Consider the following 24,984-nt stretch of genomic DNA (forward strand, 5'->3'; position numbering starts at 1 on the left):
TGATAATGGGCCAGCACCAGAGAAGGATGAGGTACAGTGGGCCAGCATCGGTTGGACATGGGGACACAATGGGTGAGCAGCAGTTGGAGATGGGAGATTTGGGACAGAGTGAACCAGCACCAAAGGGGGATGAGGGGTAGTGGGTTAGAGATGTCCAGTGTTAGGTGACGCGTCCCCAAGCGGTGACCACACAGCATCCCATTCATCTTGCTTCAGCATAAATGGGGCGCAAAGGACACAGAACAAGGGTAGCACAGGCTTTACGAAGCTTCTGTGTGCGCTACACATGCAGCCATTTTGGCAGTGCTGCTCCCGTACTCTGTAGGGGATCTGGACAGGCGTACTCAGTGATTGAGGTGAGTTCTAGTTATCCTCCATATAAAGGTCACATCGGGGCTGTGGGGTACCATTGCCTGGATAGCACTCCTGTTGTGGAGTCTCTTCTAGAAATTACTACAGAGGTCAAAGTATAAGGAGGGCCAGGGGCGATCAGATTCAATGAATCACCTACACAATTTGAGAAATGACGAGACGGATCCGCTGCAGACCAGAGTCAGATCCACGGTTGTCGCACTGCGTTTATGAGGCGGTAAAATGAAAACTAAACTGAATTTAGAAACTGTTCCATTTCTATCCCCCTCCCCCAGAATAACAACCCCCCCCCCCAGCACCTGTCATTGTCACTGCTGCACTTCTCATCATCCCCTGACCCAAACTGCTTCATCTAAATGGAAAAATTCCCACATCCCGTATTTCCCAGTTACCAATATGTCCACCATAACAGATTCCACAAGGATACTCTGTGTTCTTGCTGTTTCTCAGTTGGGAAAGCTATGTGACAAACAATATGGTCACTATTAGGGTACATTCACACCTTTCCATAATCTTCCATACCGAATTCACACTATAAGTGAGGGTGACACTGAGACTGATATTTATTGGGAGACTTGATGTTTGAAGGGCTCTCAGGTACTTGATGGTTGGCAGAGACACAACTCCTTGTGTTGTCAGCCACGGATCTTGTTCTCCATTACCACTGCCATTGAGAGCAGAGGACAAGCCCCACACTATAGCATGGTAGCACAGGCCAAGACCTAAATTACAGCACCAAGCTCCACAATGCAGAACCTAGGCCGAAACACCACACTACAGCGCAGGACATAGACCCCATTGTACTGCGCAGTGATGGAAGTGAGTCCTACATTACAGTGCAAGACACAGACCGAGCCCCACATTACAGCACAGGGCAGAAGCCGAGCCCCACATTACATTACAGGGGAAAAGGCTAAGCCCCACACTACAGAATGGTAGCAGAAGTCGAGCCCCAAATTACGTCGTGAGCTCCACAGAACAGGGACATGACAGAAACTGGGCTCCACAGTGTAGAACATAGGCTAAGCCCCATGTTACAGAGCAATGATAGTGGCTGAGTCCCATATTACACAACAAGGCAGAGCCTAAGTCCAAAAAGTATAGCAGAAGTTGAGCATTACAGTACAGGGACAGAGACTGAGCATTACAGTACAGGGCAGAGGCTGAGCATTACAGTACAGGAGCAGAGGCTGAGCATTACAGTACAGGGGAAGAAGCTGAGCATTACAGTACGGGGTAGAGGCTGAGCATTACAGTACAGGGGCAGAGGCTGAGCATTACAGTACAGGGGCAGAAGCTGAGCATTACAGTACGGGGCAGAAGCTGAGCATTACAGTACGGGGTAGAGGCTGAGCATTACAGTACAGGGCAGAGGCTGAGCATTACAGTACAGGGCAGAAGCTGAGCATTACAGTACGGGGTAGAGGCTGAGCATTACAGTACAGGGCAGAGGCTGAGCATTACAGTACGGGGCAGAATGTGAGCATTACAGTACAGGGCAGAGGCTGAGCATTACAGTACAGGGCAGAGACTGAGCATTACAGTACAGGGGCAGAGGCTGAGCATTACAGTACAGGGCAGAGGCTGAGCATTATAGTACAGGGACAGAGGCTGAGCATTACAGTACAGGGCAGAGGCTGAGCATTACAGTACAGGGCAGAGGCCGAGCATTATAGTACAGGGACAGAGGCTGAGCATTACAGTACAGGGCAGAGGCTGAGCATTACAGTACAGGGACAGAGGCTGAGCATTACAGTACAGGGGCAGAGCATTACAGTACAGGGGCAGAGGCTGAGCATTACAGTACAGGGACAGAGGCTGAGCATTACAGTACAGGGGCAGAGCATTACAGTACAGGGGCAGAGGCTGAGCATTATAGTACAGGGACAGAGGCTGAGCATTACAGTACAGGGCAGAGGCTGAGCATTACAGTACAGGGACAGAGGCTGAGCATTACAGTACAGGGGCAGAAGCTGAGCATTACAGTACAGGGACAGAGGCTGAGCATTACAGTACAGGGGCAGAGGCTGAGCATTACAGTACAGGGGCAGAGGCTGAGCATTACAGTACAGGGACAGAGGCTGAGCATTACAGTACAGGGACAGAGGCCGAGCATTACAGTACAGGGACAGAGGCTGAGCATTACAGTACAGGGACAGAGGCTGAGCATGGTACAGGGCAGAAGCTGAGCATTACAGTACAGGGGCAGAAGCACCACTGTCTACAGTGCAGGACAAGGCCAAGGTCACTGCTTTAATGTATTTCTTGTGGTTGCCAGCCTAGAATCTGAATGGCTACTATAGAAATCACCATTGTCCTTTTTGATGCAATTGTACTTTTTGACGTTGTGTTTAGTTGCTGGTTAGTAGGAGAGTTTTCGCTGTTAGCATTGTTAAAGAGGCAGCACGTGCTCAGCAGGGAAAGTGCACAGTACAACTCAAGACAGCCAGCATGCAATACTGTCTAGGGGGCAGCATGCAGGGTTCTCTTACCTTAAATTTGTGAGCACTTTCAAGGGGGGTGGAGTTGGCTCTGGATAGATCTAAGGTGTAAGAAATGAGCTGACTCTGCTCATCATGACACCTGGAATTGAAGGAAGGAAAGCAGAATATGAGATCATACGATGGAACGGTGATGTCATTATGTCCCTCCCCCACAGAGCTGATGATTTATATCACTGTATTGCAATTGTAGGATCAGAGGTCTGCAAGAAAGGAGAAACTCCCCAAAAGTCTAGCAGCTCTTTATATTCACATCGGAACAGTAATGATGAGGAACCGTTGCGGCACATGTAGGGTTAACCCTGGATTGGGGAACATGCTGCAGAACCAGGATGCGGACATCCTGCTCGCTCTTGTAAAATGTAGCTGGCAGGAAATGTTACCTGAGATTAGATTACAGGCCCCACACCTGAGCCAACAGCAACCTGCTCGAGACACAGCACTAGAAGTATGTGGCCCCTAAAAGGTAGAACGTGCCCAGCCTCCTTCTCCATATAATGTAAGGTCACAGCACAGGCACCCAGGAGGCTGCATCATACTAACATACAGCCTGGTCTCTCTCTGTATGCACCCCATGCGCTCTCATGTGATGGAGGCCAGATTCTCTCTCATGTACTGTGTCCACAGCTGTCATGTGATGGAGGCTGTAGATGTGCTCTCTTATGTCATAGATACTGCATGCACCCTGTATATTTTTATACGATGAGGCCTTAGGTGCCCTGCACTCATGTTGGAAGTTGCATGCAACCCCCTCTGTCTCTCGTGTGATTGAGGCTGCACTCTTATATGACAGAGTCTGCAGTCGCCCCCACTCTCTCTCGCAGTCTCTATAGTTGGAGGCCTCCGTCTTTTGGCCGCAGATTCAGCTGCTCATTTGTGTATTTACCTTTTCCCGGATATTCATTCCTTTTGTAAATAAACCTCCACATGCAAAGTAAGAGGCAGTGTGCAAGAACGTACACGCTGAGCTCTGCTACATTCAGGCTGGAGGCTGCACATTTCCTGCCCAGGCTCATTACAGGAAGGTCTTCAATGGCAAATATTGTCAGGAGCCTTGCTGGCAGCACACAGCACCCGTTCTTAGGCGATATAATGGCCTATAAAGTGATGAGCAGAAGAGTAAAGGGAAGAGGGCTTATGGTAGGGATGCCCGAGCCAACGTGGCATCAATCGCTGAACTAGAATCTACCACCAGACCAAGTGTGGGCATTAGCAACTACCCAATAAGGTTTGTCACCCACTGTTCTTGCCTGTCCAAATATAAGTATCAGTCACACACCACAGACAAGCCCCAACGTAGGTCTCGAATAGCTGCCCCTGTCCATCCAAATTTATAAAGCTCACTTTAGGGTTATATTGTCCTAGAGGATCTGCCCACATGCCACCATCTCCCTAAGGCCTCCTGCACATGGCCAAACCTTTTATTTGCAATTGCAGACCAAAATATGATCCCATTAATTTCTATAGTCCCATACACACTGCTGTAGTTCTTGTGGCTGTGTGTCCAGGCAAGAGCCGCAAAATATGGAAGGGGTCCTATACTTGTCTGTATTTGCAGCTCTGTCCATTCAATTCCATGAATGGGTCAGTGGAAAGCCCAGATGACACATGGATACCAATCTGTATGTCATCCATGCTGTTTTTACTGACCTGTACACTGCCCACAGTCACCTTGCGTACAGGAGGCCTAAGGATACGTTCACATGCTCTGCTGGTTTGAGTTTATAAATGACGGACACCCGACAAGCCCCATTTTAGTCAATGGGGTCTGTGGGACGCCATGTGTTACCGCTGTTTTAGTGATCCACCTCTCCCACTGCCCTAAACAATGGAGATGTTACACTAGTGTGAACCTAGCATAAGCTAAAAGGGCTCACAAGACAAGGCATAACGTCAATATGTGCAAAATCTGTACCAGAGCCCTAAGACATCTTATGCCATTTCTAGAAGTCTAGTCTCTCATGTAGTAGAGGGGCTTGTAGGGCCCAGGTATGCCAAATAAAATAATAGTCTAGGGGTGTAGAAGTAATCTCTGCCTGATATCCTTGGCAGCTCTGCAAGAAACCTGACGTGAGGCTAAATGCACACGACTGTAAGGCTGAATTCACACGGGGTGTTTTGGTCAGGATTTTGAGGCCATATCCGCCTTAAAATCCTGACCAAAAAGATGGCTCCCATTGAAATCAATTGGAGCCGGTCTGTTCTTTGTTCCGGCTCCCAGAAAAAAGAACGGACATGCAACTAGGCCCATTCATTTGGGCCTAATCCGGAGCGGAGTGCCTCCGCCTCAGGTACCGGACCAAAAAACCTTGTGTTGTTACTGTCTGCAAATACTGAACTGCAAAGAAACATATCCGCGTTACATCAGTATATCATTCACAATCTCAGACTTACATGATCCCCTACACTTGTATCTGTGCGGCGAATACAGACAAGAATAGGACCTGCTCCATATTTTGCGGCCCCAGACACCCATCTATAAAAACTACAGACATGAGTTTAGGGCCATAGAAATGAATGGGTCAGTTTAATTGTGGACAATATACAGAAAATAACGACGGCCGTGTGCCCGGGGCCTGAGAGCATTACGGTATTTTTCACATGGTTTGTTGCAACTGTTCCATTCATCTGATGTAAAAATCCATGTGTTTCCCATTAAAACAACGCCATTCACATAGGTGTGACTAGAGGCTCCTGATCCCAACGCGAAATCTGTAACAGGGTCCCCACTTACCCTGTGCTATATTTAATACTGGTATTATTATGTTATAATGAGGCCTTTGGGCCCCTTCAGCCTCCACAGTCCAGTATCCTCTGCACCCCCTATAACTACGCTCCAGCCCTTTCATATGAATGGAACTTATTTTCATTTCTCCATCAAATTTGCAGCGTGTCTGCCCTTACAATGTGTTAGTATTCCAGTCTCGCTGCTAATGAAGTTTAATGAGCAGATTGCAGATGGTGCTGTACTGAGAGCGGACAATGAGAGCAGGTATTGGGGAGGGGGACAATGCAGCCAACCAGACACCTCGTAAAGTCAGAGGACGCAGGGGGGCATGATGGGTTTCTGAGGGCGCTGGGAGGCCTAGGAATATAGCACCAGAAAGGGGGTAAAAGATGGAGTAAGAGGAACCACCCTACATATCTGAGGGGAGCTACAGGCCATAGATATAACAGTGAGAGTCATCTAGACACATGACAGAGCAAGGTCCGCAGTCTGTTAGATAACCCACTAACCCTCCTGTAATACAGAAGGTTATACCAGGTATGAAGTTCTGTCTCATGGCATTGACGTCCGCAGGGTGCCATCTAGTGCAAGCGTTAGGACAGTGCAGGAATACGCAGCCATCTAAACTACGTCACATGGTGAAACAATGAAGTGGCAGGGGTCAGCAACATATGGCGCTCCTGCTAATACTACTCCATTCACTTCTATGGACACTCCAAGAACAGCAGAGATAGAATATATGCTGGGACTTGTAGTTTCACAATGGCTGGAGAGCTGAAGGTTGCTGACCTCTGGACTATGGGTTATGCGGTATCAGCAGCGATGTAGAGCCTGTAGGCCAAAGCACCGACTCTGGCTATATAAACTATACAATCAAATTCATTATAGAATAATAATCATTGTAGAAGATAATAAAAACATATTTTATTTTGAAGCTAGTGTTTGTAAATATTTTTCGGCTGTAACATCCAAAATTGGGCTCGACTTTGACGCCACCTGCACAGCCCTGAGTATTAGGTATGGAGACAAACCATAGATGTGACAGCGGAAACATGTCCCCCTTAAAATCAGAGGTGAAACTACTACACCCAGCGTGCCCTGACTCTAGGATAGGTTTACATGGAGGAAAAGGTCGTGGTCCGCCGTGCGAACATTACGCGCCGCTCGCTGAGACGGATTGCGAAGCAGCATCGGTATTCCATCACGGTATCCCACTCCTGTGTAGGCCCGAATGAATGGGCGTACACTGGAGCGCGTCTCAAGCCGCGGAATCCACAGCAAGATAGGGCATGTTGCTTCTTTTTTCCGTGGAAAAAAGAAGCGAGTGGCTCCCATTGAAGTCAATGGGAGCCATTTTTGGCAGCAGATTTTGAGGCAGATTCTGCATCAAAATCCACTACCAAAAAACTCCATGTGAACTAGCCCGTAAAGTTCACTGTGCTACATAGAGGATGATTCTTAAAGTTATCAGAACTATTGTGGTATATTTAGTAAGTGTAAGTAAAGAGCAACATGGTGTCCATGTCAGCGATACCAAATTCTCCGACCACACAAACATCTGTTACGCCTCTCTATTACTGAAATGTCACACCCAAATATAATACACAGATCTCTATGACGGACTGGCAGAGGTCAGTGGATTTTGGGAACAAGTACCACCTAACAATATAGACAGTCAGGACAGTTCTTGTCCCCCAGAGCTGATGCTCCGACCATGAGACAGGATGCAACATCTGCCATCAATAAATAATATTGTACTGACCTGGGCTCCTCTGCCAACCTCCCAGCCCGTGGCTGCTGCGCATTATATCACACCTACGCTCAGCACCTTGTTTTCCACTTGCTTGTTTTGCTAAAGTGTTAGCGTCCCTGAGGAGTGGGACAAGCAGCAAGGGCACCAGGGAGACTTCACTGCAAGGAAGCCATGCCAACAAGCCCAGCCGTGCCAGCCAGGGGTACAGAGGACTTGTAACCAGGGTGCACTCACATATCTGGGGTACAGAGGACTTGTAACCAGGGTGCACTCACATATCTGGGGGTACAAAGGACTTGTAACCAGAGTGCACTCACATATCTGGGGTACAGAGGACTTGTAACCAGGGTGCACTCACATATCTGGGGTACAGAGGACTTGTAACCAGGGTGCACTCACATATCTGGGGTACAAAGGACTTGTAACCAGGGTGCACTCACATATCTGGGGTACAAAGGACTTGTAACCAGGGTGCACTCACATATCTGGGGTACAGAGGACTTATAACCAGGGTGCACTCACATATCTGGGGTACAGAGGACTTATAACCAGGGTGCACTCATATACAGTGCCTACAAGTAGTATTCAACCCCCTGCAGATTTAGCAGGTTTACACATTCGGAATTAACTTGGCATTGTGACATTTGGACTGTAGATCAGCCTGGAAGTGTGAAATGCACTGCAGCAAAAAAGAATGTTATTTCTTTGTTTACTTTTTTTTAAAATTGTGAAAAGTTTATTCAGAGGGTCATTTATTATTCAACCCTTCAAACCACCAGAATTCTGTTTGGTTCCCCTAAAGTATTAAGAAGTAGTTCAGGCACAAAGAACAATGAGCTTCACATGTTTGGATTAATTATCTCTTTTTCCAGCCTTTTCTGACTATTTAAAACCCTCCCCAAACTTGTGAACAGCACTCATACATGGTCAACATGGGAAAGACAAAGGAGCATTCCAAGGCCATCAGAGACAAGATCGTGGAGGGTCACAAGGCTGGCAAGGGGTACAAAACCCTTTCCAAGGAGTTGGGCCTACCTGTCTCCACTGTTGGGAGCATCATCCGGAAGTGGAAGGCTTATGGAACTACTGTTAGCCTTCCACGGCCTGGACAGCCTTTGAAAGTTTCCTCCCGTGCCGAGGCCAGGCTTGTCCGAAGAGTCAAGGCTAACCCAACGACAACAAGGAAGGAGCTCCGGGAAGATCTCATGGCAGTGGGGACATTGGTTTCAGTCAATACCATAAGTAACGTACTCCACCGCAATGGTCTCCGTTCCAGACGAGCCCGTAAGGTACCTTTACTTTCAAAGCGTCATGTCAAGGCTCGTCTACAGTTTGTTCATGATCACTTGGAGGACTCTGAGACAGACTGGTTCAAGGTTCTCTGGTCTGATGAGACCAAGATCGAGATCTTTGGTGCCAACCACACACGTGACATTTGGAGACTGGATGGCACTGCATACGACCCCAAGAATACCATCCCTACAGTCAAGCATGGTGGTGGCAGCATCATGCTGTGGGGCTGCTTCTCAGCCAAGGGGCCTGGCCATCTGGTCCGCATCCATGGGAAGATGGATAGCACGGCCTACCTGGAGATTTTGGCCAAGAACCTCCGCTCCTCCATCAAGGATCTTAAGATGGGTCGTCATTTCATCTTCCAACAAGACAACGACCGAAAGCACACAGCCAAGAAAACCAAGGCCTGGTTCAAGAGGGAAAAAATCAAGGTGTTGCAGTGGCCTAGTCAGTCTCCTGACCTTAACCCAATTGAAAACTTGTGGAAGGAGCTCAAGATTAAAGTCCACATGAGACACCCAAAGAACCTAGATAACTTGGAGAAGATCTGCATGGAGGAGTGGGCCAAGATAACTCCAGAGACCTGTGCCGGCCTGATCAGGTCTTATAAAAGACGATTATTAGCTGTAATTGCAAACAAGGGTTATTCCACAAAATATTAAACCTAGGGGTTGAATAATAATTGACCCACACTTTTATGTTTAAAATTTATTAAAATTTAACTGAGCAACATAACTTTTTGGTTTGTAAGATTTATGCATCTGTTAATAAATCCTGCTCTTGTTTGAAGTTTGAAGGCTCTAACTTATTTGCATCTTATCAAACCTGCTAAATCTGCAGGGGGTTGAATACTACTTGTAGGCACTGTATCTGGGGGTACAAAGGACTTGTAACCAGGGTGCACTCATATATCTGGGGGTACAGAGGACTTGTAACCAGGGTGCACTCACATATCTGGGGGTACAAAGGACTTGTAACCAGGGTGCACTCACATATCTGGGGGTACAAAGGACTTGTAACCAGGGTGCGCACACATATCTGGGGTACAGAGGACTTGTAACCAGGGTGCACTCACATATCTGGGGTACAGAGGACTTGTAACCAGGGTGTGCACACATGTCTGGGGTACAGAGGACTTGTAACCAGGGTGCGCACACATGTCTGGGGGTACAAAGGACTTGTAACCAGGGTGCACTCACATATCTGGGGGTACAAAGGACTTGTAACCAGGGTGCACTCACATATCTGGGGGTACAAAGGACTTGTAACCAGGGTGCACTCACATATCTGGGGGTACAGAGGACTTGTAACCAGGGTGCGCACACATATCTGGGGTACAGAGGACTTGTAACCAGGGTGCACTCACATATCTGGGGTACAGAGGACTTGTAACCAGGGTGCACTCACATATCTGGGGGTACAAAGGACTTGTAACCAGGGTGCACTCACATATCTGGAGGTGGAAGTAAACCTTGGACAGTCTTGTTTCTTGGAGAGTCCAAAAATTGTTGTCTGTGACCCCTGTATAACCTGTCAGAGAGGAAGCTTACAAAGTGTAAGACACCAATACGTCTCAGTCCCCTCAGGTTGTGCAGGTTCTATGTACTGTAAGATGAAAAGTCTTTGCTTCTCTGAGGGGCCCTGAGTCATAGGGTCTCTTTATACATTTAGGCCGTACAGTCTCTTTAGACGTTTAGGCCGTACAGTCTCTTTAGACGTTTAGGCCGTACAGTCTCTTTAGACGTTTAGGCCGTACAGTCTCTTTAGACGTTTAGGCCGTACAGTCTCTTTAGACGTTTAGGCCGTACAGTCTCTTTAGACGTTTAGGCCGTACAGTCTCTTTAGACGTTTAGGCCGTACAGTCTCTTTAGACGTTTAGGCCGTACAGTCTCTTTAGACGTTTAGGCCGTACAGTCTCTTTAGACGTTTAGGCCGTACAGTCCCTTTAGACGTTTAGGCCGTACAGTCCCTTTAGACGTTTAGGCCGTACAGTCCCTTTAGACGTTTAGGCCGTACAGTCCCTTTAGACATTTAGGCCGTACAGTCCCTTTAGACATTTAGGCCGTACAGTCCCTTTAGACATTTAGGCCGTACAGTCCCTTTAGACGTTTAGGCCGTACAGTCCCTTTAGACATTTAGGCCGTACAGTCCCTTTAGACATTTAGGCCATACAGTCCCTTTAGACGTTTAGGCCGTACAGTCTCTTTAGACGTTTAGGCCGTACAGTCCCTTTAGACGTTTAGGCCGTACAGTCTCTTTAGACATTTAGGCCGTACAGTCCCTTTAGACATTTAGGCCGTACAGTCCCTTTAGACATTTAGGCCGTACAGTCTCTTTATACATTTAGGCCGTACAGTCCCTTTAGACATTTAGGCCGTACAGTCTCTTTAGACGTTTAGGTCGTACAGTCTCTTTAGACGTTTAGGCCGTACAGTCCCTTTAGACGTTTAGGCCGTACAGTCTCTTTAGACATTTAGGCCGTACAGTCCCTTTAGACGTTTAGGCCGTACAGTCTCTTTAGACATTAAGGCCGTACAGTCTCTTTAGACGTTTAGGCCGTACAGTGGTGACCGGGGATCCATCAGCATTTCTATGGCCACATTTACCCTACAATTGGCAATGGCCTCATCATAACATTGACCCGAGCTCAAGGCCATGGATACGATGCGCTGAGTGTGCCGCGCTTTTCAGGATAAAGCAGACACCATGTTATTTCCAGAAGAAAGGAACGATCCGCTCACGCTTAACCCTTGGCTGCCCAATATTCAGCAATCACACGCCGTTCCTGCAGGGAGGTTAAGAGCAGTGCAGCTGTTTGAAGTAAGATTCTTTTAAGTGCCCCCCCTCCCCGATCACGAGACGCAGTGTTCCTTGAGTGATGAAAAAAGGCCAAGAAAAAAGAGAAGAAGATAAAAGAACAAGTGGAGTCTGAGACTGAAGATCAAACTCCCCCAGTGTATACGAGAGCCCACATCATATACAGTCCAAGCCTATCTCACATATCATCTATACATAGCCAGAGCTTCATCATAACTCGTATATCTTCTATAGGTAGACAGAGCCCCATCAATGCACTGGCTCCTATATCATCTATACGTAGCTAGAGTTCCATCATATTACCAGTTCATATAATAGCTATATGTAGACAGAGTGTCATTGTATCATGGCTCACATATAATCTATAGGTAGACAGAGCCCCATCGTATCACATGTTCATGTATGCACAAAACACCATCTTATCACTGGTTCATATATCATTTATATGTACACAAAACGCCATCATATCACTGGTTCACATATTATCTATATGTAGACAGAGCCCCATCATATCAACGGTTCATATATTATCTATATATACTCAGAGGGCAATAATATCGCCGACTCGTATATCATCTATATGTAGACATCATATCTCTGGTTTATTTATCATCTACATGTAACCAGAGCCCTATCATATCGTTGCCTCATACATTATCTATACGTAGACAGAGCCATCATACCACTGGTAGATATATCATCTATATGTAAGTAGCGCTCCATCATATCACCAGTTCATATATCACCTATATGTAACCAGAACTCCATTATATTACCACCTCTTATCATTTCTATATTTAGTCCGAGCTCATATATTATCTATATGTACCCGATGCTTACATCACCCCCGGATCATGCAGTCACATGTACCATTTTACTGAGGTCTTTATGGTGTAATGCCCCCGGGTGTAAATTTCTTCTGTAAGAGGCAGAGACAGCCGTATAATGAGAATCTAATGGGATTCACCACAAGTATCACCCATGAATATTTTACAAGGTGTGAATCTGCTTAAGGGATTTACAGATGAAAGACACTGGGAAGTCTAAAAGATAGTAAACTAGGGGCCCATAATTGAGAGACGTCTACCGTATCGAGCCCTGATAAATTAGATCAGTCTATAGAAGGGACATCTATCAAACTGAGCCCCATTCATCAAAGCAGTCTACAGAGGAGATGTCTACCATACCGGCCCCTCATCACAGCAGTCTACAGAGGAGATGTCTATCATAACAAGCCCCTCATCAGAGCAGTCTATAGAGGAGATGTCTACACTACCAGGCCCCTCATCAAAGAAGGCTACAGAGGAGATGTCTACCACTCCAGGCCCCTCATCAGAGCAGTCTATAGAGAAGACATCTTTCATACCAGGCCCCAATCATCAAAGCAGTCTACAGAGGAGGTGTCTACCATACCAGGCCCATCATCAGAGCAGTCTATAGAGAAGATGTTTATCATAACAAGCGCCTCATCAGAGCAGTCTATAGAGGAGATGTCTACCATACCAGGCCCCTCATCAGAGAAGTCTACAGAGAAGATGTCTACCATACCAGGCCCCAATCTTTAGAGCAGTCTATAGAGGAGATGTCTACCATACCAGGTCCAATCACCAGAGCAGTCTACAGATAAGATGTCTACCGTACTAGGTCCCAATCATCAGCACAGTCTAATGAGGAGACACCAACTATAGCGGGCCCTGGTCAATAGAGTAGTCTCTAGGTAAGATATCTACCATAGCAGGCCCCAATCTTCAAACAGTATACAGAAGCGATATCTACCATACCAGATCCCAACCATCAGCACTGAATATCACTGATGTCTCTTATACTGAGCCCCAATCATTAGAGCAGTCTATAGAGGAGAAGTCTACCATACCAGACCACAATCATTACAGCAGTCTATAGCAGTCTACTATACCAGCCCCTGGTCATTAGTGTAGTCTATAAAAGAGACATCTAAGATACTAGGCTGAAATCATAGTCTATATTGGACATCTCAACCTCTCTGGGTTGCAGTCATCACAACAGTCTATGAGACATCTACCATGCCAGGCCTAAATAATTACAGCAGTCTATAGAAGACACCTACTATACCAGCCCCTGGTCATCTAAGATACTAGGCTGCAATCATAGCAGTCTATATTGGACATCTCAACCTCTCTGGATTGCAGTGGTCACAACAGTCTATGAGACATCTACCACACCAGGCCTAAATCATCATAGCAGTCTGTACTTGATATGTCTACTACATTTGTTGACTATCGTCAGAACAGTCTGTAGAAGAACTGTCTACCACACTGGGTCCCTAACATCAGAACAGTCTATAAATAAGATGTCACCCATATTGCATCCTAACTCACCAGACAGTCTAAAGGGAACAAACATTAGACTAGTCTATTATACCGAATATGGAATAATATACTAGTAAAAAACCCTTTCAGACAACCACTGGAAAACGCAGTAAAAAGATCTCATAGGGTACAATAACCAATGTACACAAAAGACTGTCACAGAAATTTCTGGCCTGGATGGGGGTGGTCTTACATTCTGATCACGTCCATGAGGTCCATACACCCAATCCTCATCCTCCATTCTCAGTGACCACTTTCTATGATGTCCCGAAGTAATTTATCACGTGATAATGGAAGGGGCTGCTCCACACAGCAGGACATGTAAGTCATTATAGGGCTCTGGCTTTTGTGCAGTCATTATCTTCCCATTCGCTATCCGACCCATAATCTACGGAATTATTGCATTTAATTAGACCATTTGATCAAATTCACTTAAAGGATTCTCGATTTACTGGAATAGCGGTGGATTTATAGCACGTAATACCCGATAACTCTGGTTCATTAAAAGGAGGAGGAAAAAATCTGCTAATTTATACTGAGACTTCACCACATCACAAAGCCGCTCCAGTATAGTGATAGTCTAGTCTTACACTCGATTCAGAAAGGAGGCGTTATCATAAGATGATCATACTGCTCATATACATAAATATATATATATATATATATATATATATATATTACTGCCTCCTATGTACAAGAATATAACTACTATAATACTGCTCCTATGTACAAGAATATAACTACTATAATACTGCTCCTATGTACAAGAATATAACTACTATAATACTACCTCCTATGTACAAGAATATAACTACTATAGTACTGCTCCTATGTACAAGAATATAACTACTATAATACTACTCCTATGTACAAGAATATAACTACTATAATACTGCTCTTATGTACAAGAATATAACTACTATAATACTACCTCCTATGTACAAGAATATAACTACTATAATACTACCTCCTATGTACAAGAATATAACTACTATAATACTGCTCCTATGTACAAGAATATAACTACTATAATACTGCTCCTATGTACAAGAATATAACTACTATAATACTGCTCCTATGTACAAGGATATAACTACTATAATACTGCCTCCTATGTACATGAATATAACTACTATAATACTACTCCTATGTACAAGAATATAACTAATATAATACTACTATGTACAAGAATATAACTACTATAAGGGTGCATGCACACTACGTAACGCCGGGCGTGTATGAGAGCCGTACACGCCAGCATTACGGCAGACTGCCGAACACTTCCCATTCACTTCAATGGGAGCGCTCGTAAACGCCGCTGTTACAAGCGCTCCCATTGAAGTGAATGGGAAGTGTTCGGCAGTCTGCCGTAATGCCGGCGTGTACGGCTCTCATACACGCCCGGCGTTACGTAGTGTGCATGCACCCTAATACTGCTCCTATGTACAAGGATATAACTACTATAATACTGCTCCTATGTACAAGAATATAACTACTATAATACTACCTCCTATGTACAAGAATATAACTACTATAATACTACCCCTATGTACAAGAATATAACTACTATAATACTACCCCTATGTACAAGAATATAACTACTATAATACTACTCCTATGTACAAGAATATAACTACTATAATACTGCTCCTATGTACAAGAATATAACTACTATAATACTGCGTCCTATGTACAAGAATATAACTACTATAATACTGCGTCCTATGTACAAGAATATAACTACTATAATACTACCTCCTATGTACCAGAATATAACTACTATAATACTACTCCTATATACAAGAATATAACTACTATAATACTACTCCTATGTACAAGAATATAACTATTATAATACTGCTCCTATGTACAAGAATATAACTACTATAATACTGCTCCTATGTACAAGAATATAACTACTATAATACTACCTCCTATGTACAAGAATATAACTACTATAATACTACCCCTATGTACAAGAATATAACTACTATAATACTACCCCTATGTACAAGAATATAACTACTATAATACTACTCCTATGTACAAGAATATAACTACTATAATACTGCTCCTATGTACAAGAATATAACTACTATAATACTGCTCCTATGTACAAGAATATAACTACTATAATACTGCCCCTATGTACAAGAATATAACTACTATAATACTACCCCTATGTACAAGAATATAACTACTATAATACTACTCCTATGTACAAGAATATAACTACTATAATACTGCTCCTATGTACAAGAATATAACTACTATAATACTGCTCCTATGTACAAGAATATAACTACTATAATACTGCGTCCTATGTACAAGAATATAACTACTATAATACTACCTCCTATGTACCAGAATATAACTACTATAATACTACTCCTATATACAAGAATATAACTACTATAATACTACTCCTATGTACAAGAATATAACTATTATAATACTGCTCCTATGTACAAGAATATAACTACTATAATACTGCTCCTATGTACAAGAATATAACTACTATAATACTGCTCCTATGTACAAGAATATAACTACTATAATACTACCTCCTATGTACAAGAATATAACTACTATAATACTACCCCTATGTACAAGAATATAACTACTATAATACTACCCCTATGTACAAGAATATAACTACTATAATACTACTCCTATGTACAAGAATATAACTACTATAATACTGCTCCTATGTACAAGAATATAACTACTATAATACTGCTCCTATGTACAAGAATATAACTACTATAATACTGCTCCTATGTACAAGAATATAACTACTATAATACTACCTCCTATGTACAAGAATATAACTACTATAATACTACCTCCTATGTACCAGAATATAACTACTATAATACTACTCCTATATACAAGAATATAACTACTATAATACTACTCCTATGTACAAGAATATAACTACTATAATACTGCTCCTATGTACAAGAATATAACTACTATAATACTGCGTCCTATGTACAAGAATATAACTACTATAATACTACCTCCTATGTACCAGAATATAACTACTATAATACTACTCCTATATACAAGAATATAACTACTATAATACTACTCCTATGTACAAGAATATAACTACTATAATACTACCCCTATGTACAAGAATATAACTACTATAATACTACTCCTATGTACAAGAATATAACTACTATAATACTACTATGTACAAGAATATAACTACTATAATACTGCTCCTATGTACAAGGATATAACTACTATAATACTGCCTCCTATGTACATGAATATAACTACTATAATACTACTCCTATGTACAAGAATATAACTACTATAATACTACTATGTACAAGAATATAACTACTATAATACTGCTCCTATGTACAAGGATATAACTACTATAATACTGCCTCCTATGTACATGAATATAACTACTATAATACTACTCCTATGTACAAGAATATAACTACTATAATACTACTATGTACAAGAATATAACTACTATAATACTACCTGCTATGTACAAGAATATAACTACTATAATACTACTATGTACAAGAATATAACTACTATAATACTGCTCCTATGTACAAGGATATAACTACTATAATACTGCTCCTATGTACAAGAATATAACTAATATTATACTACTATGTACAAGAATATAACTACTATAATACTGCTCCTATGTACAAGGATATAACTACTATAATACTACCTGCTATGTACAAGAATATAACTACTATAATACTACTATGTACAAGAATATAACTACTATAATACTGCTCCTAGTTACAAGAATATAACTACTATAATACTACCTCCTATGTACAAGAATATAACTACTATAATACTACCCCTATGTACAAGAATATAACTACTATAATACTACCCCTATGTACAAGAATATAACTACTATAATACTACCCCTATGTACAAGAATATAACTACTATAATACTACTCCTATGTACAAGAATATAACTACTATAATACTGCTCCTATGTACAAGAATATAACTACTATAATACTGCTCCTATGTACAAGAATATAACTACTATAATACTGCGTCCTATGTACAAGAATATAACTACTATAATACTACCTCCTATGTACCAGAATATAACTACTATAATACTACTCCTATATACAAGAATATAACTACTATAATACTACTCCTATGTACAAGAATATAACTACTATAATACTACCCCTATGTACAAGAATATAACTACTATAATACTACTCCTATGTACAAGAATATAACTACTATAATACTGCTCCTATGTACAAGAATATGTGGCTGTTTACGTGAAAAGGACCCAGATCGTCGATACTAATTATAGAGAAAATAGTCCAAAACATATTTGGGTAAAAAAATCACAATTTTGTTTTATGCAAAAATTTTATTTAAAAATATGTCAATTGTGCTTTCAATAAAAATTTTTTTGCTGTTTCGGACAATGTTACACCATAACCGTTACAATGATACCAAGAACTCCATATCGACAATGTGGGCCCTTTTCACATAAACAGCCACATATAACTACTATAATACTACTATGTACAAGAATATAACTACTATAATACTGCTCCTATGTAAAAGAATATAACTACTATAATACTGCTCCTATGTACAAGAATATAACTACTATAATACTGCTCCTATGTACAAGAATATAACTACTATAATACTACTATGTACAAGAATATAACTACTATAATACTGCTCCTATGTACAAGGATATAACTACTATAATACTGTCTCCTATGTACATGAATATAACTACTATAATACTACTCCTATGTTAAAGAATATAACTACTATAATACTACTATGTACAAGAATATAACTACTATAATACTACCTGCTATGTACAAGAATATAACTACTATAATACTACTATGTACAAGAATATAACTACTATAATACTGCTCCTATGTACAAGGATATAACTACTATAATACTGCTCCTATGTACAAGAATATAACTACTATAATACTGCTCCTATGTACAAGAATATAACTACTATAATACTGCGCCTATGTACAAGAATATAACTACTATAATACTGCTCCAATGTACAAGAATATAACTACTATAATACTACCTCCTATGTACAAGAATATAACTACTATAATACTACTCCTATGTACAAGAATATAACTACTATAATACTGCCCCCTACGTACCAGAATATAAAAAATATAATCCTGCCCCCTTGTCAAGGTAAATTAAGTATTATCTGAGTCTTCCATATAGTGATACATATTGAAGGTTTATCCATGTCCTTCTGGGTGACCTTAGAGCCGCTATATTACGTTGCTGTACTTTATAAATTGCTGAGGCCGCACACTTGGGACTACAAGGTCACAGCTGCATCATGTCAGAATTTATTCAACTAAGGGGAAGAAATGCAAAGTGCAGTCACGTGAAACATTACTTTATACGGGTTTACTTTTTCCAACAGCTGAAGAGATCTAACCCAAGTTCAGATCTAAGGAAATATAGAACTAGTGCCAGTCCAGGCCAGGATTGCTCTGTGGCGCAAAAAAAAGGTACTTTTTTGTGCACTCCCAAGTTGCACCAGAATAAGTCTCTCAAGTCAAGAAGTCTCTTAATAATTCTGGCACATCTGCCACCAGTGCTCATAATATTAATAAATTCCTCCATTAGGTAACTTATAGAGGTTGCCCATACCTTATTCACAGAGTACAAGAGTCCCGTGTCCCCCGTTTGAATGTAGTGGCGGATACGCATGTGCGTTGCTGCTCATTTAAAGTCTATGAGCTACTGTATATTGAGGCAGCAGAGGACACTGTTTCACTCTATATATATCAGTCGCATATAGTTTGAACGGAGCAGCAGCACAAATGAGCAGTCACAGCTACATTTATGGGGAACATGGGAGTCCACTGATGGGGCCACCAGGGATCAGACACTCGGGGATATGTGATAAGTATTGATCTTTGGACAACCCCATTATTTGGAGGTAGTGACATTACATCTCATGAGTTACACAACCTATATGACATGAGCTCGTAGGGTCATGACTGATAGGAGTGATACACTGTAGCCTGGAATTACTAACAGAACCAGGGTAGGCAAATTACAGCACTCCAGCTGTTGGAAAACTACAACTCCCAGCATGCATACTTACTCTATTGGTCTTGAAACGCCCAAGGTAGTGAATGGAGTATGTTGGGAGTTGTGGTTTCACAACAGCTGGAGTGCTGAATGTTGCCGAATCAGGGCCTGGGTGTACAGGCAGAATAGAGTGTGAGCTCCTGGGGTGAGGAGTCATGGGAGTGGTGCTTTGTGAGAGAGAGAGGTAGATTAGATTGTGAGTTACTGACAACAGTGATCATGATTCGGTGTGAAATACATTAGGTCACTGCCCTAGGACAACACAAACCCTTATTCCACCCTAGATTAAAATTTGAGTTTATCAATTTGTAAATAATCTTCAAAGAATAGGTTAAAAGTCAGTCTTGTCGGCCAGAGCTATAGAGATGTATTAAGTGAACAATATATATCTGCAAGTGACTATAACAAGCAATAGCATTGGTATAAGCCTCAGTATATGACATATGGGACTTAGGTCACTTGATTTAACCCTAACTGTCCCTCAGGGCTATTTAAGACTTTAAAATAAATTAGATTGTGAGCTCCCGGGGATACAGATGATGCGAGTGATACGCCGGTGTTAATAATTCTCCCCCAGTGTATTGTGTGCCAGTCTTAATAATTCTGGTGTATCTGCTGCCAGTGCTCACGATATTATTCTGGTACACCACAGACAGGGATTGGCGTAAATTCACTGTATAACTCATGCTAGTTTTATGTCAGGCCGAAGCGTCGGAAAACAGACAAAGTGGCACACGAAAAATGCTGTGAAAAACTCAAATCCCCCACTGTTTGTACAGCACTGCAGTATATGCCATCGTTATATAATGTGAAAGACATAGAGGACAACATTAAGCATAGAATCGCTGACACAATGCAGATGGCACTGCCTATAGACACCAGAGAAGACACCGCCATTTGTCTACCATTCCCTCACGTAAGGTGATATTTATGGGCCACAGGTAAACAAAGAGAAAACACGAGTCTCTTGCCACAACATCGGCCTTGTGTCCGTCATTTTACCATTTCGACATTTGGCGCGGTTGGGGTTTCCAGCATTTATGGCAGTCTGGTTAATTCCTCATTGTCATGTAAATAATTTGTATAGATATTTGTCACGGACTTGTGTTATCGGTGCAGTGTGCCCATGTCACAGATGGAAACAAAATCCATGTCTGTCGGGGAATCTGGGACTGCCAGAGCTTATTAAGCAAAAGCAGCATATTGTAATGTGTTGTGGCGCTGGCGGAGCCGAGTTCTGACATGAGATAAAACTGGTGCCAGGAGGCCGCTGCTCTGACTTATAGACTCCTGAATCAGATTGGTGATTTATCATGACTTACTGTTTCCACTGAACTGAACCCAGCAAAATCTGTTATCTCAGCGCACATGGCTAATGGCGTGAAGAGAAGTCGTGGAAGAGAAGAGAGGATCCATAAAGAAGCCGCCAACATCTCCCTGACAAGAGATGGGGTTCCTCATATGAGAGTCGGTATTTGGTTTCTGCAAAATCTGTCATGTTGGCATACATGGGCTTGTGGCGAGAAAAAACGTTGTGGAGGAGGGAATCCACGAGACGCCATGAAGAAACCACTGACATCTGCCTGATGAGAGATAGGGGTTTTTATACAAGGGCCAGTATTAGGTTCCTCCAAAATCTGTTATCTCAGAGCCTATGGCTAATGGCGTGAAGAGAAGTTGTGGTAGAGGGAATCCACGGGACGCCACGTAGAAACCACCGACATCTTACTGAGACAGAAACCGTCAGTCACTTTTCAAACCCCTTCATTTGAATGGTTTTGCAAAGTGTCCGCTGTGAGCGTCTTCTGGTCCCGTTTTTTTTTAACCAGGCACAAAGTCGGACATGCAGGACTTTGTGTCCGGTTAAAACAGAACAGTTTTGCCACGGAGACCACAAAACGCTCACGGGCGGACACTGACTGCCGGGTTTCCGTCTCCTGTCGGCAGAAGACGTAAACCTGAAAGCGGAGAGTGGGGCACAGATGTGAACACGTCCTTAGTGGCAAGAGATGGGTTCCTTATATAAGGGTTGCCAAGTCATCACTGGTGCTGAGGGAAGAGCCTCCAAAATCTGTTATCTTGGTGTGCATGGTTAATGGTGTGAAGAGAAGTCATGGTAGAGGGGATGCACGAAATGTCACGAAGAAACTACTAACATCTTACTGACAAGAGATGGGTTCTTTATATAAGGGTCAGTCTCCAAAATTTGTCATTTTATTGCATATGGCTAATGGCATGAAGAGAAGTCGTGGTAGAGGGAATCTACGAGACGCCACGCAGAAAGTGTTGATATCTGACTGTCAGGGTTCTTCACATGAGGTTCAGTATTAGGTCCTATTCCCCAGAGAGAAAACTTTACCACTAAATGCAGTTCAACGCCCATACAGAGGCCGCCATTATGGATAAATATCAAACAAAAACAAGTGACCGCTCACAATGCAGTACAAACCTGAGGTCAGACATGGAGGGTGTACGGAGCTATCACTAATGGGATCTTGTATTTGTAAATATGACAGATATGTGGGTCTGTTATAGAAATTGGAGATTGTCAGGGAACGACTGGTCATCTAAAGTGTATGGGCAGCTGTATAGCAAAACAATATCCAGTCTGCGTCTCCCATTGCTGAAGTGTCAGCTCTTCAACCCAAATGGACAGCAGGATGTCTACAGATGTCACACTGGAGGGGAGAAACCTAGAAGTCTTGGCGGTGAAGGTGACACATACACAAAGAGAATCCATCTGCAGGATGCGGACGCCGCACTGTAAGGTCACACATGCGGTGCAAAGCCTGAAGCCCATCACATCCATCAATGCTAAAGACCCCCATGTAAATATTACTCACCGAAGCTGACGCGCTCTTAACCGTTACCGCCTCAGTATGCTGGATTATCCTGGCTCTGCTGACAATCATACATTGTTAACCATCGCTGCCCTGGACCTAGTACTGTCCCCACCTGACACAAAGCCACCAGATAACATGAATGAAGGGACTCACCGCGCTAGAGACAGGCGCAGGAAGACGATTCCCAAACCTCCAGCTCTGCAGCCCTTACAATCCCAGCAAGACACCGAGCCAATCGCAGCAATCCAGGCAGCCTCCCCTGCAGCTGTACCGTGCGGATGAGAGAGGGAGGAAAGCTGCCCTGATCCTACCCTCCCCCTCTATCCCACTCCTCCTGGGCTTCCAGCCGGCTTCATACTGGGATTTCCAATCAGTTCAGGCTGGGAGAAGCAATAAACTACACAGATCCTGTCCCCCTCTCCCCTGGGATGAGGGCTGCCTATTAAAGAATATTGTACTGCAACCGCTGGGGGAAGAAGAGATATTAATGTGCACCTGAAAACTCCAAACCCCAAATAGTGTAAAAGGGTTAAGAGACAAGGCCGCACCAAAACAGTCTGTAACCAATTTAGTAATCGCTCATTGTATAGTGATCGCCCCCAACTTATATCCAACCCCCCCAATTCCTGTCACAACTATACCGGCCTCTAGTGCCTCATTATGGCGGCGACGAAAGCGCACGTCTATGAAACTACGATAATGACACGGAGGCTACAAAATCCTACAGGGGGGATTGTTTTCTTCAGATTTCTATAGTCACAATTTACTTATGGCCTGGACCAGACCAGGCTTCTTAAACTCCATTTACACCGTCATATCCAAAGCAGATTATATTGTAGAAAATCTGCAGCATTTTACGATCCGAGCAAAGTGACACTAGGTTCACATTAGCACCAGCTGTCCGTTGTTCTGGTCCGTTGGGTGGCCGTTGTTTTAAAGCTGAAAGCAGAAGGCGAAAAAGGACATTTTTTCGTCTGTCGCTTGAATGCAGACACTACGACGGAGTCCACCGCCAATGTGACGCTGCAGAACACATTGTAACTATAGGTTTCATTTGTATTAACATTTCCCCCATAGACATTGCATGGGGAGCATAAAATCCATAGAAAAATACATGCAATAAAATCTGTGAAAAAAAGGAAACACTCAAAAATATGGATATCAAGCTTCGTTCACATCTGCGGTGCACTGTGCGTAACTTTTTTGTTCGCAGTTTCACTTTAAAACAATGGACACCCAACGGATCCCATTATAATTAATGGGATCTGTATGTGGCCTCTGTTGTAGTCGTCCGTCCGTTGTTCTGGTCCTACAACAGACCAGAAGAATGGATAAGCCAATGCTAGTGTGAACCTAGCGTAAGGAACTATTTATTTTACAAAATTATTATGCGTTTCCAAAACAAAATCCGCTGCAGAAAACAGGGCTCTGGAGTTCGTCAGGCCAAGTCACAAACCAAATCCGACGCCTGCTCTGCTTCTTTGTTAATGGCCGACAGCCATGGTCAGTGAGAATCACTGAATTAGTAACTATACATCTAACTCATCCTGCTAATATTATAAATGTGAAAATTTGTATGTTTGTGTATTTGTTCCTCGATCACGCAAAAACTGCTGAACGGATTTGAATGAAATTTGGCACATAGATAGATTGTAACACAGGCTACTTTTTATCCCGGTAAATGACATGGCTTCACGAATGTTATGAATTTATGTTCACATGCTATATGACACTGCTCTTGCAGCAGCGTATATCAGGTTTCGATAAAGCCAGGTCTTTCTTTGTAAACACTCAGCTAACCCGGAGTCCAATCTGTACATGCATTTGCATATTATCTGACCTGCTCCAGGCAAGATGCTGACACACTGGATGGGAAAACACCTTTAGGGTCCATTCACACGGAGTAAACGCGCGCTCATTTTGGCAAAATACACGTGTAAAGAATACACAAGTAAAAATAAGACTCCCATTGACTTCAATGACATTTTACACGTGTATTTTGACGTTTTTTTTTTACACATGTAAAAAGATGTCATTGAAGTCAATGGGAGTCTTATTTTTACACGCGTATTTTTTACACGTGTATTTTGCCAAAATGAGCGCGCGTTTACCCCGTGTGAATGGACCCTTAGTTCAAATTGGCAGTTTGCTACTTTTAAACAGGCCGGGAAAAAGAAAATCTAATTTGT

At 42.8% G+C, this 24,984-nt stretch overlaps 1 protein-coding gene across 2 annotated transcripts in view; it reads right to left on the bottom strand.

The window, feature by feature from the left end:
* RAP1GAP (RAP1 GTPase activating protein) overlaps window positions 1-24,984 on the bottom strand; it is an 86,550-nt gene that overhangs the window by 29,316 nt on the left and 32,250 nt on the right. For both annotated transcript variants that reach the window (XM_075277837.1, XM_075277838.1), the window contains exon 3: window positions 2,865-2,955. In XM_075277837.1, coding sequence (XP_075133938.1) covers window positions 2,865-2,955 — 91 coding nt within the window. The remainder of the gene's footprint in view (window positions 1-2,864; window positions 2,956-24,984) is intronic.

The sequence above is a fragment of the Leptodactylus fuscus genome, chromosome 6, assembly GCF_031893055.1.
Source record: "Leptodactylus fuscus isolate aLepFus1 chromosome 6, aLepFus1.hap2, whole genome shotgun sequence".
NCBI classification, from domain to species: Eukaryota; Metazoa; Chordata; class Amphibia; order Anura; family Leptodactylidae; genus Leptodactylus; species Leptodactylus fuscus.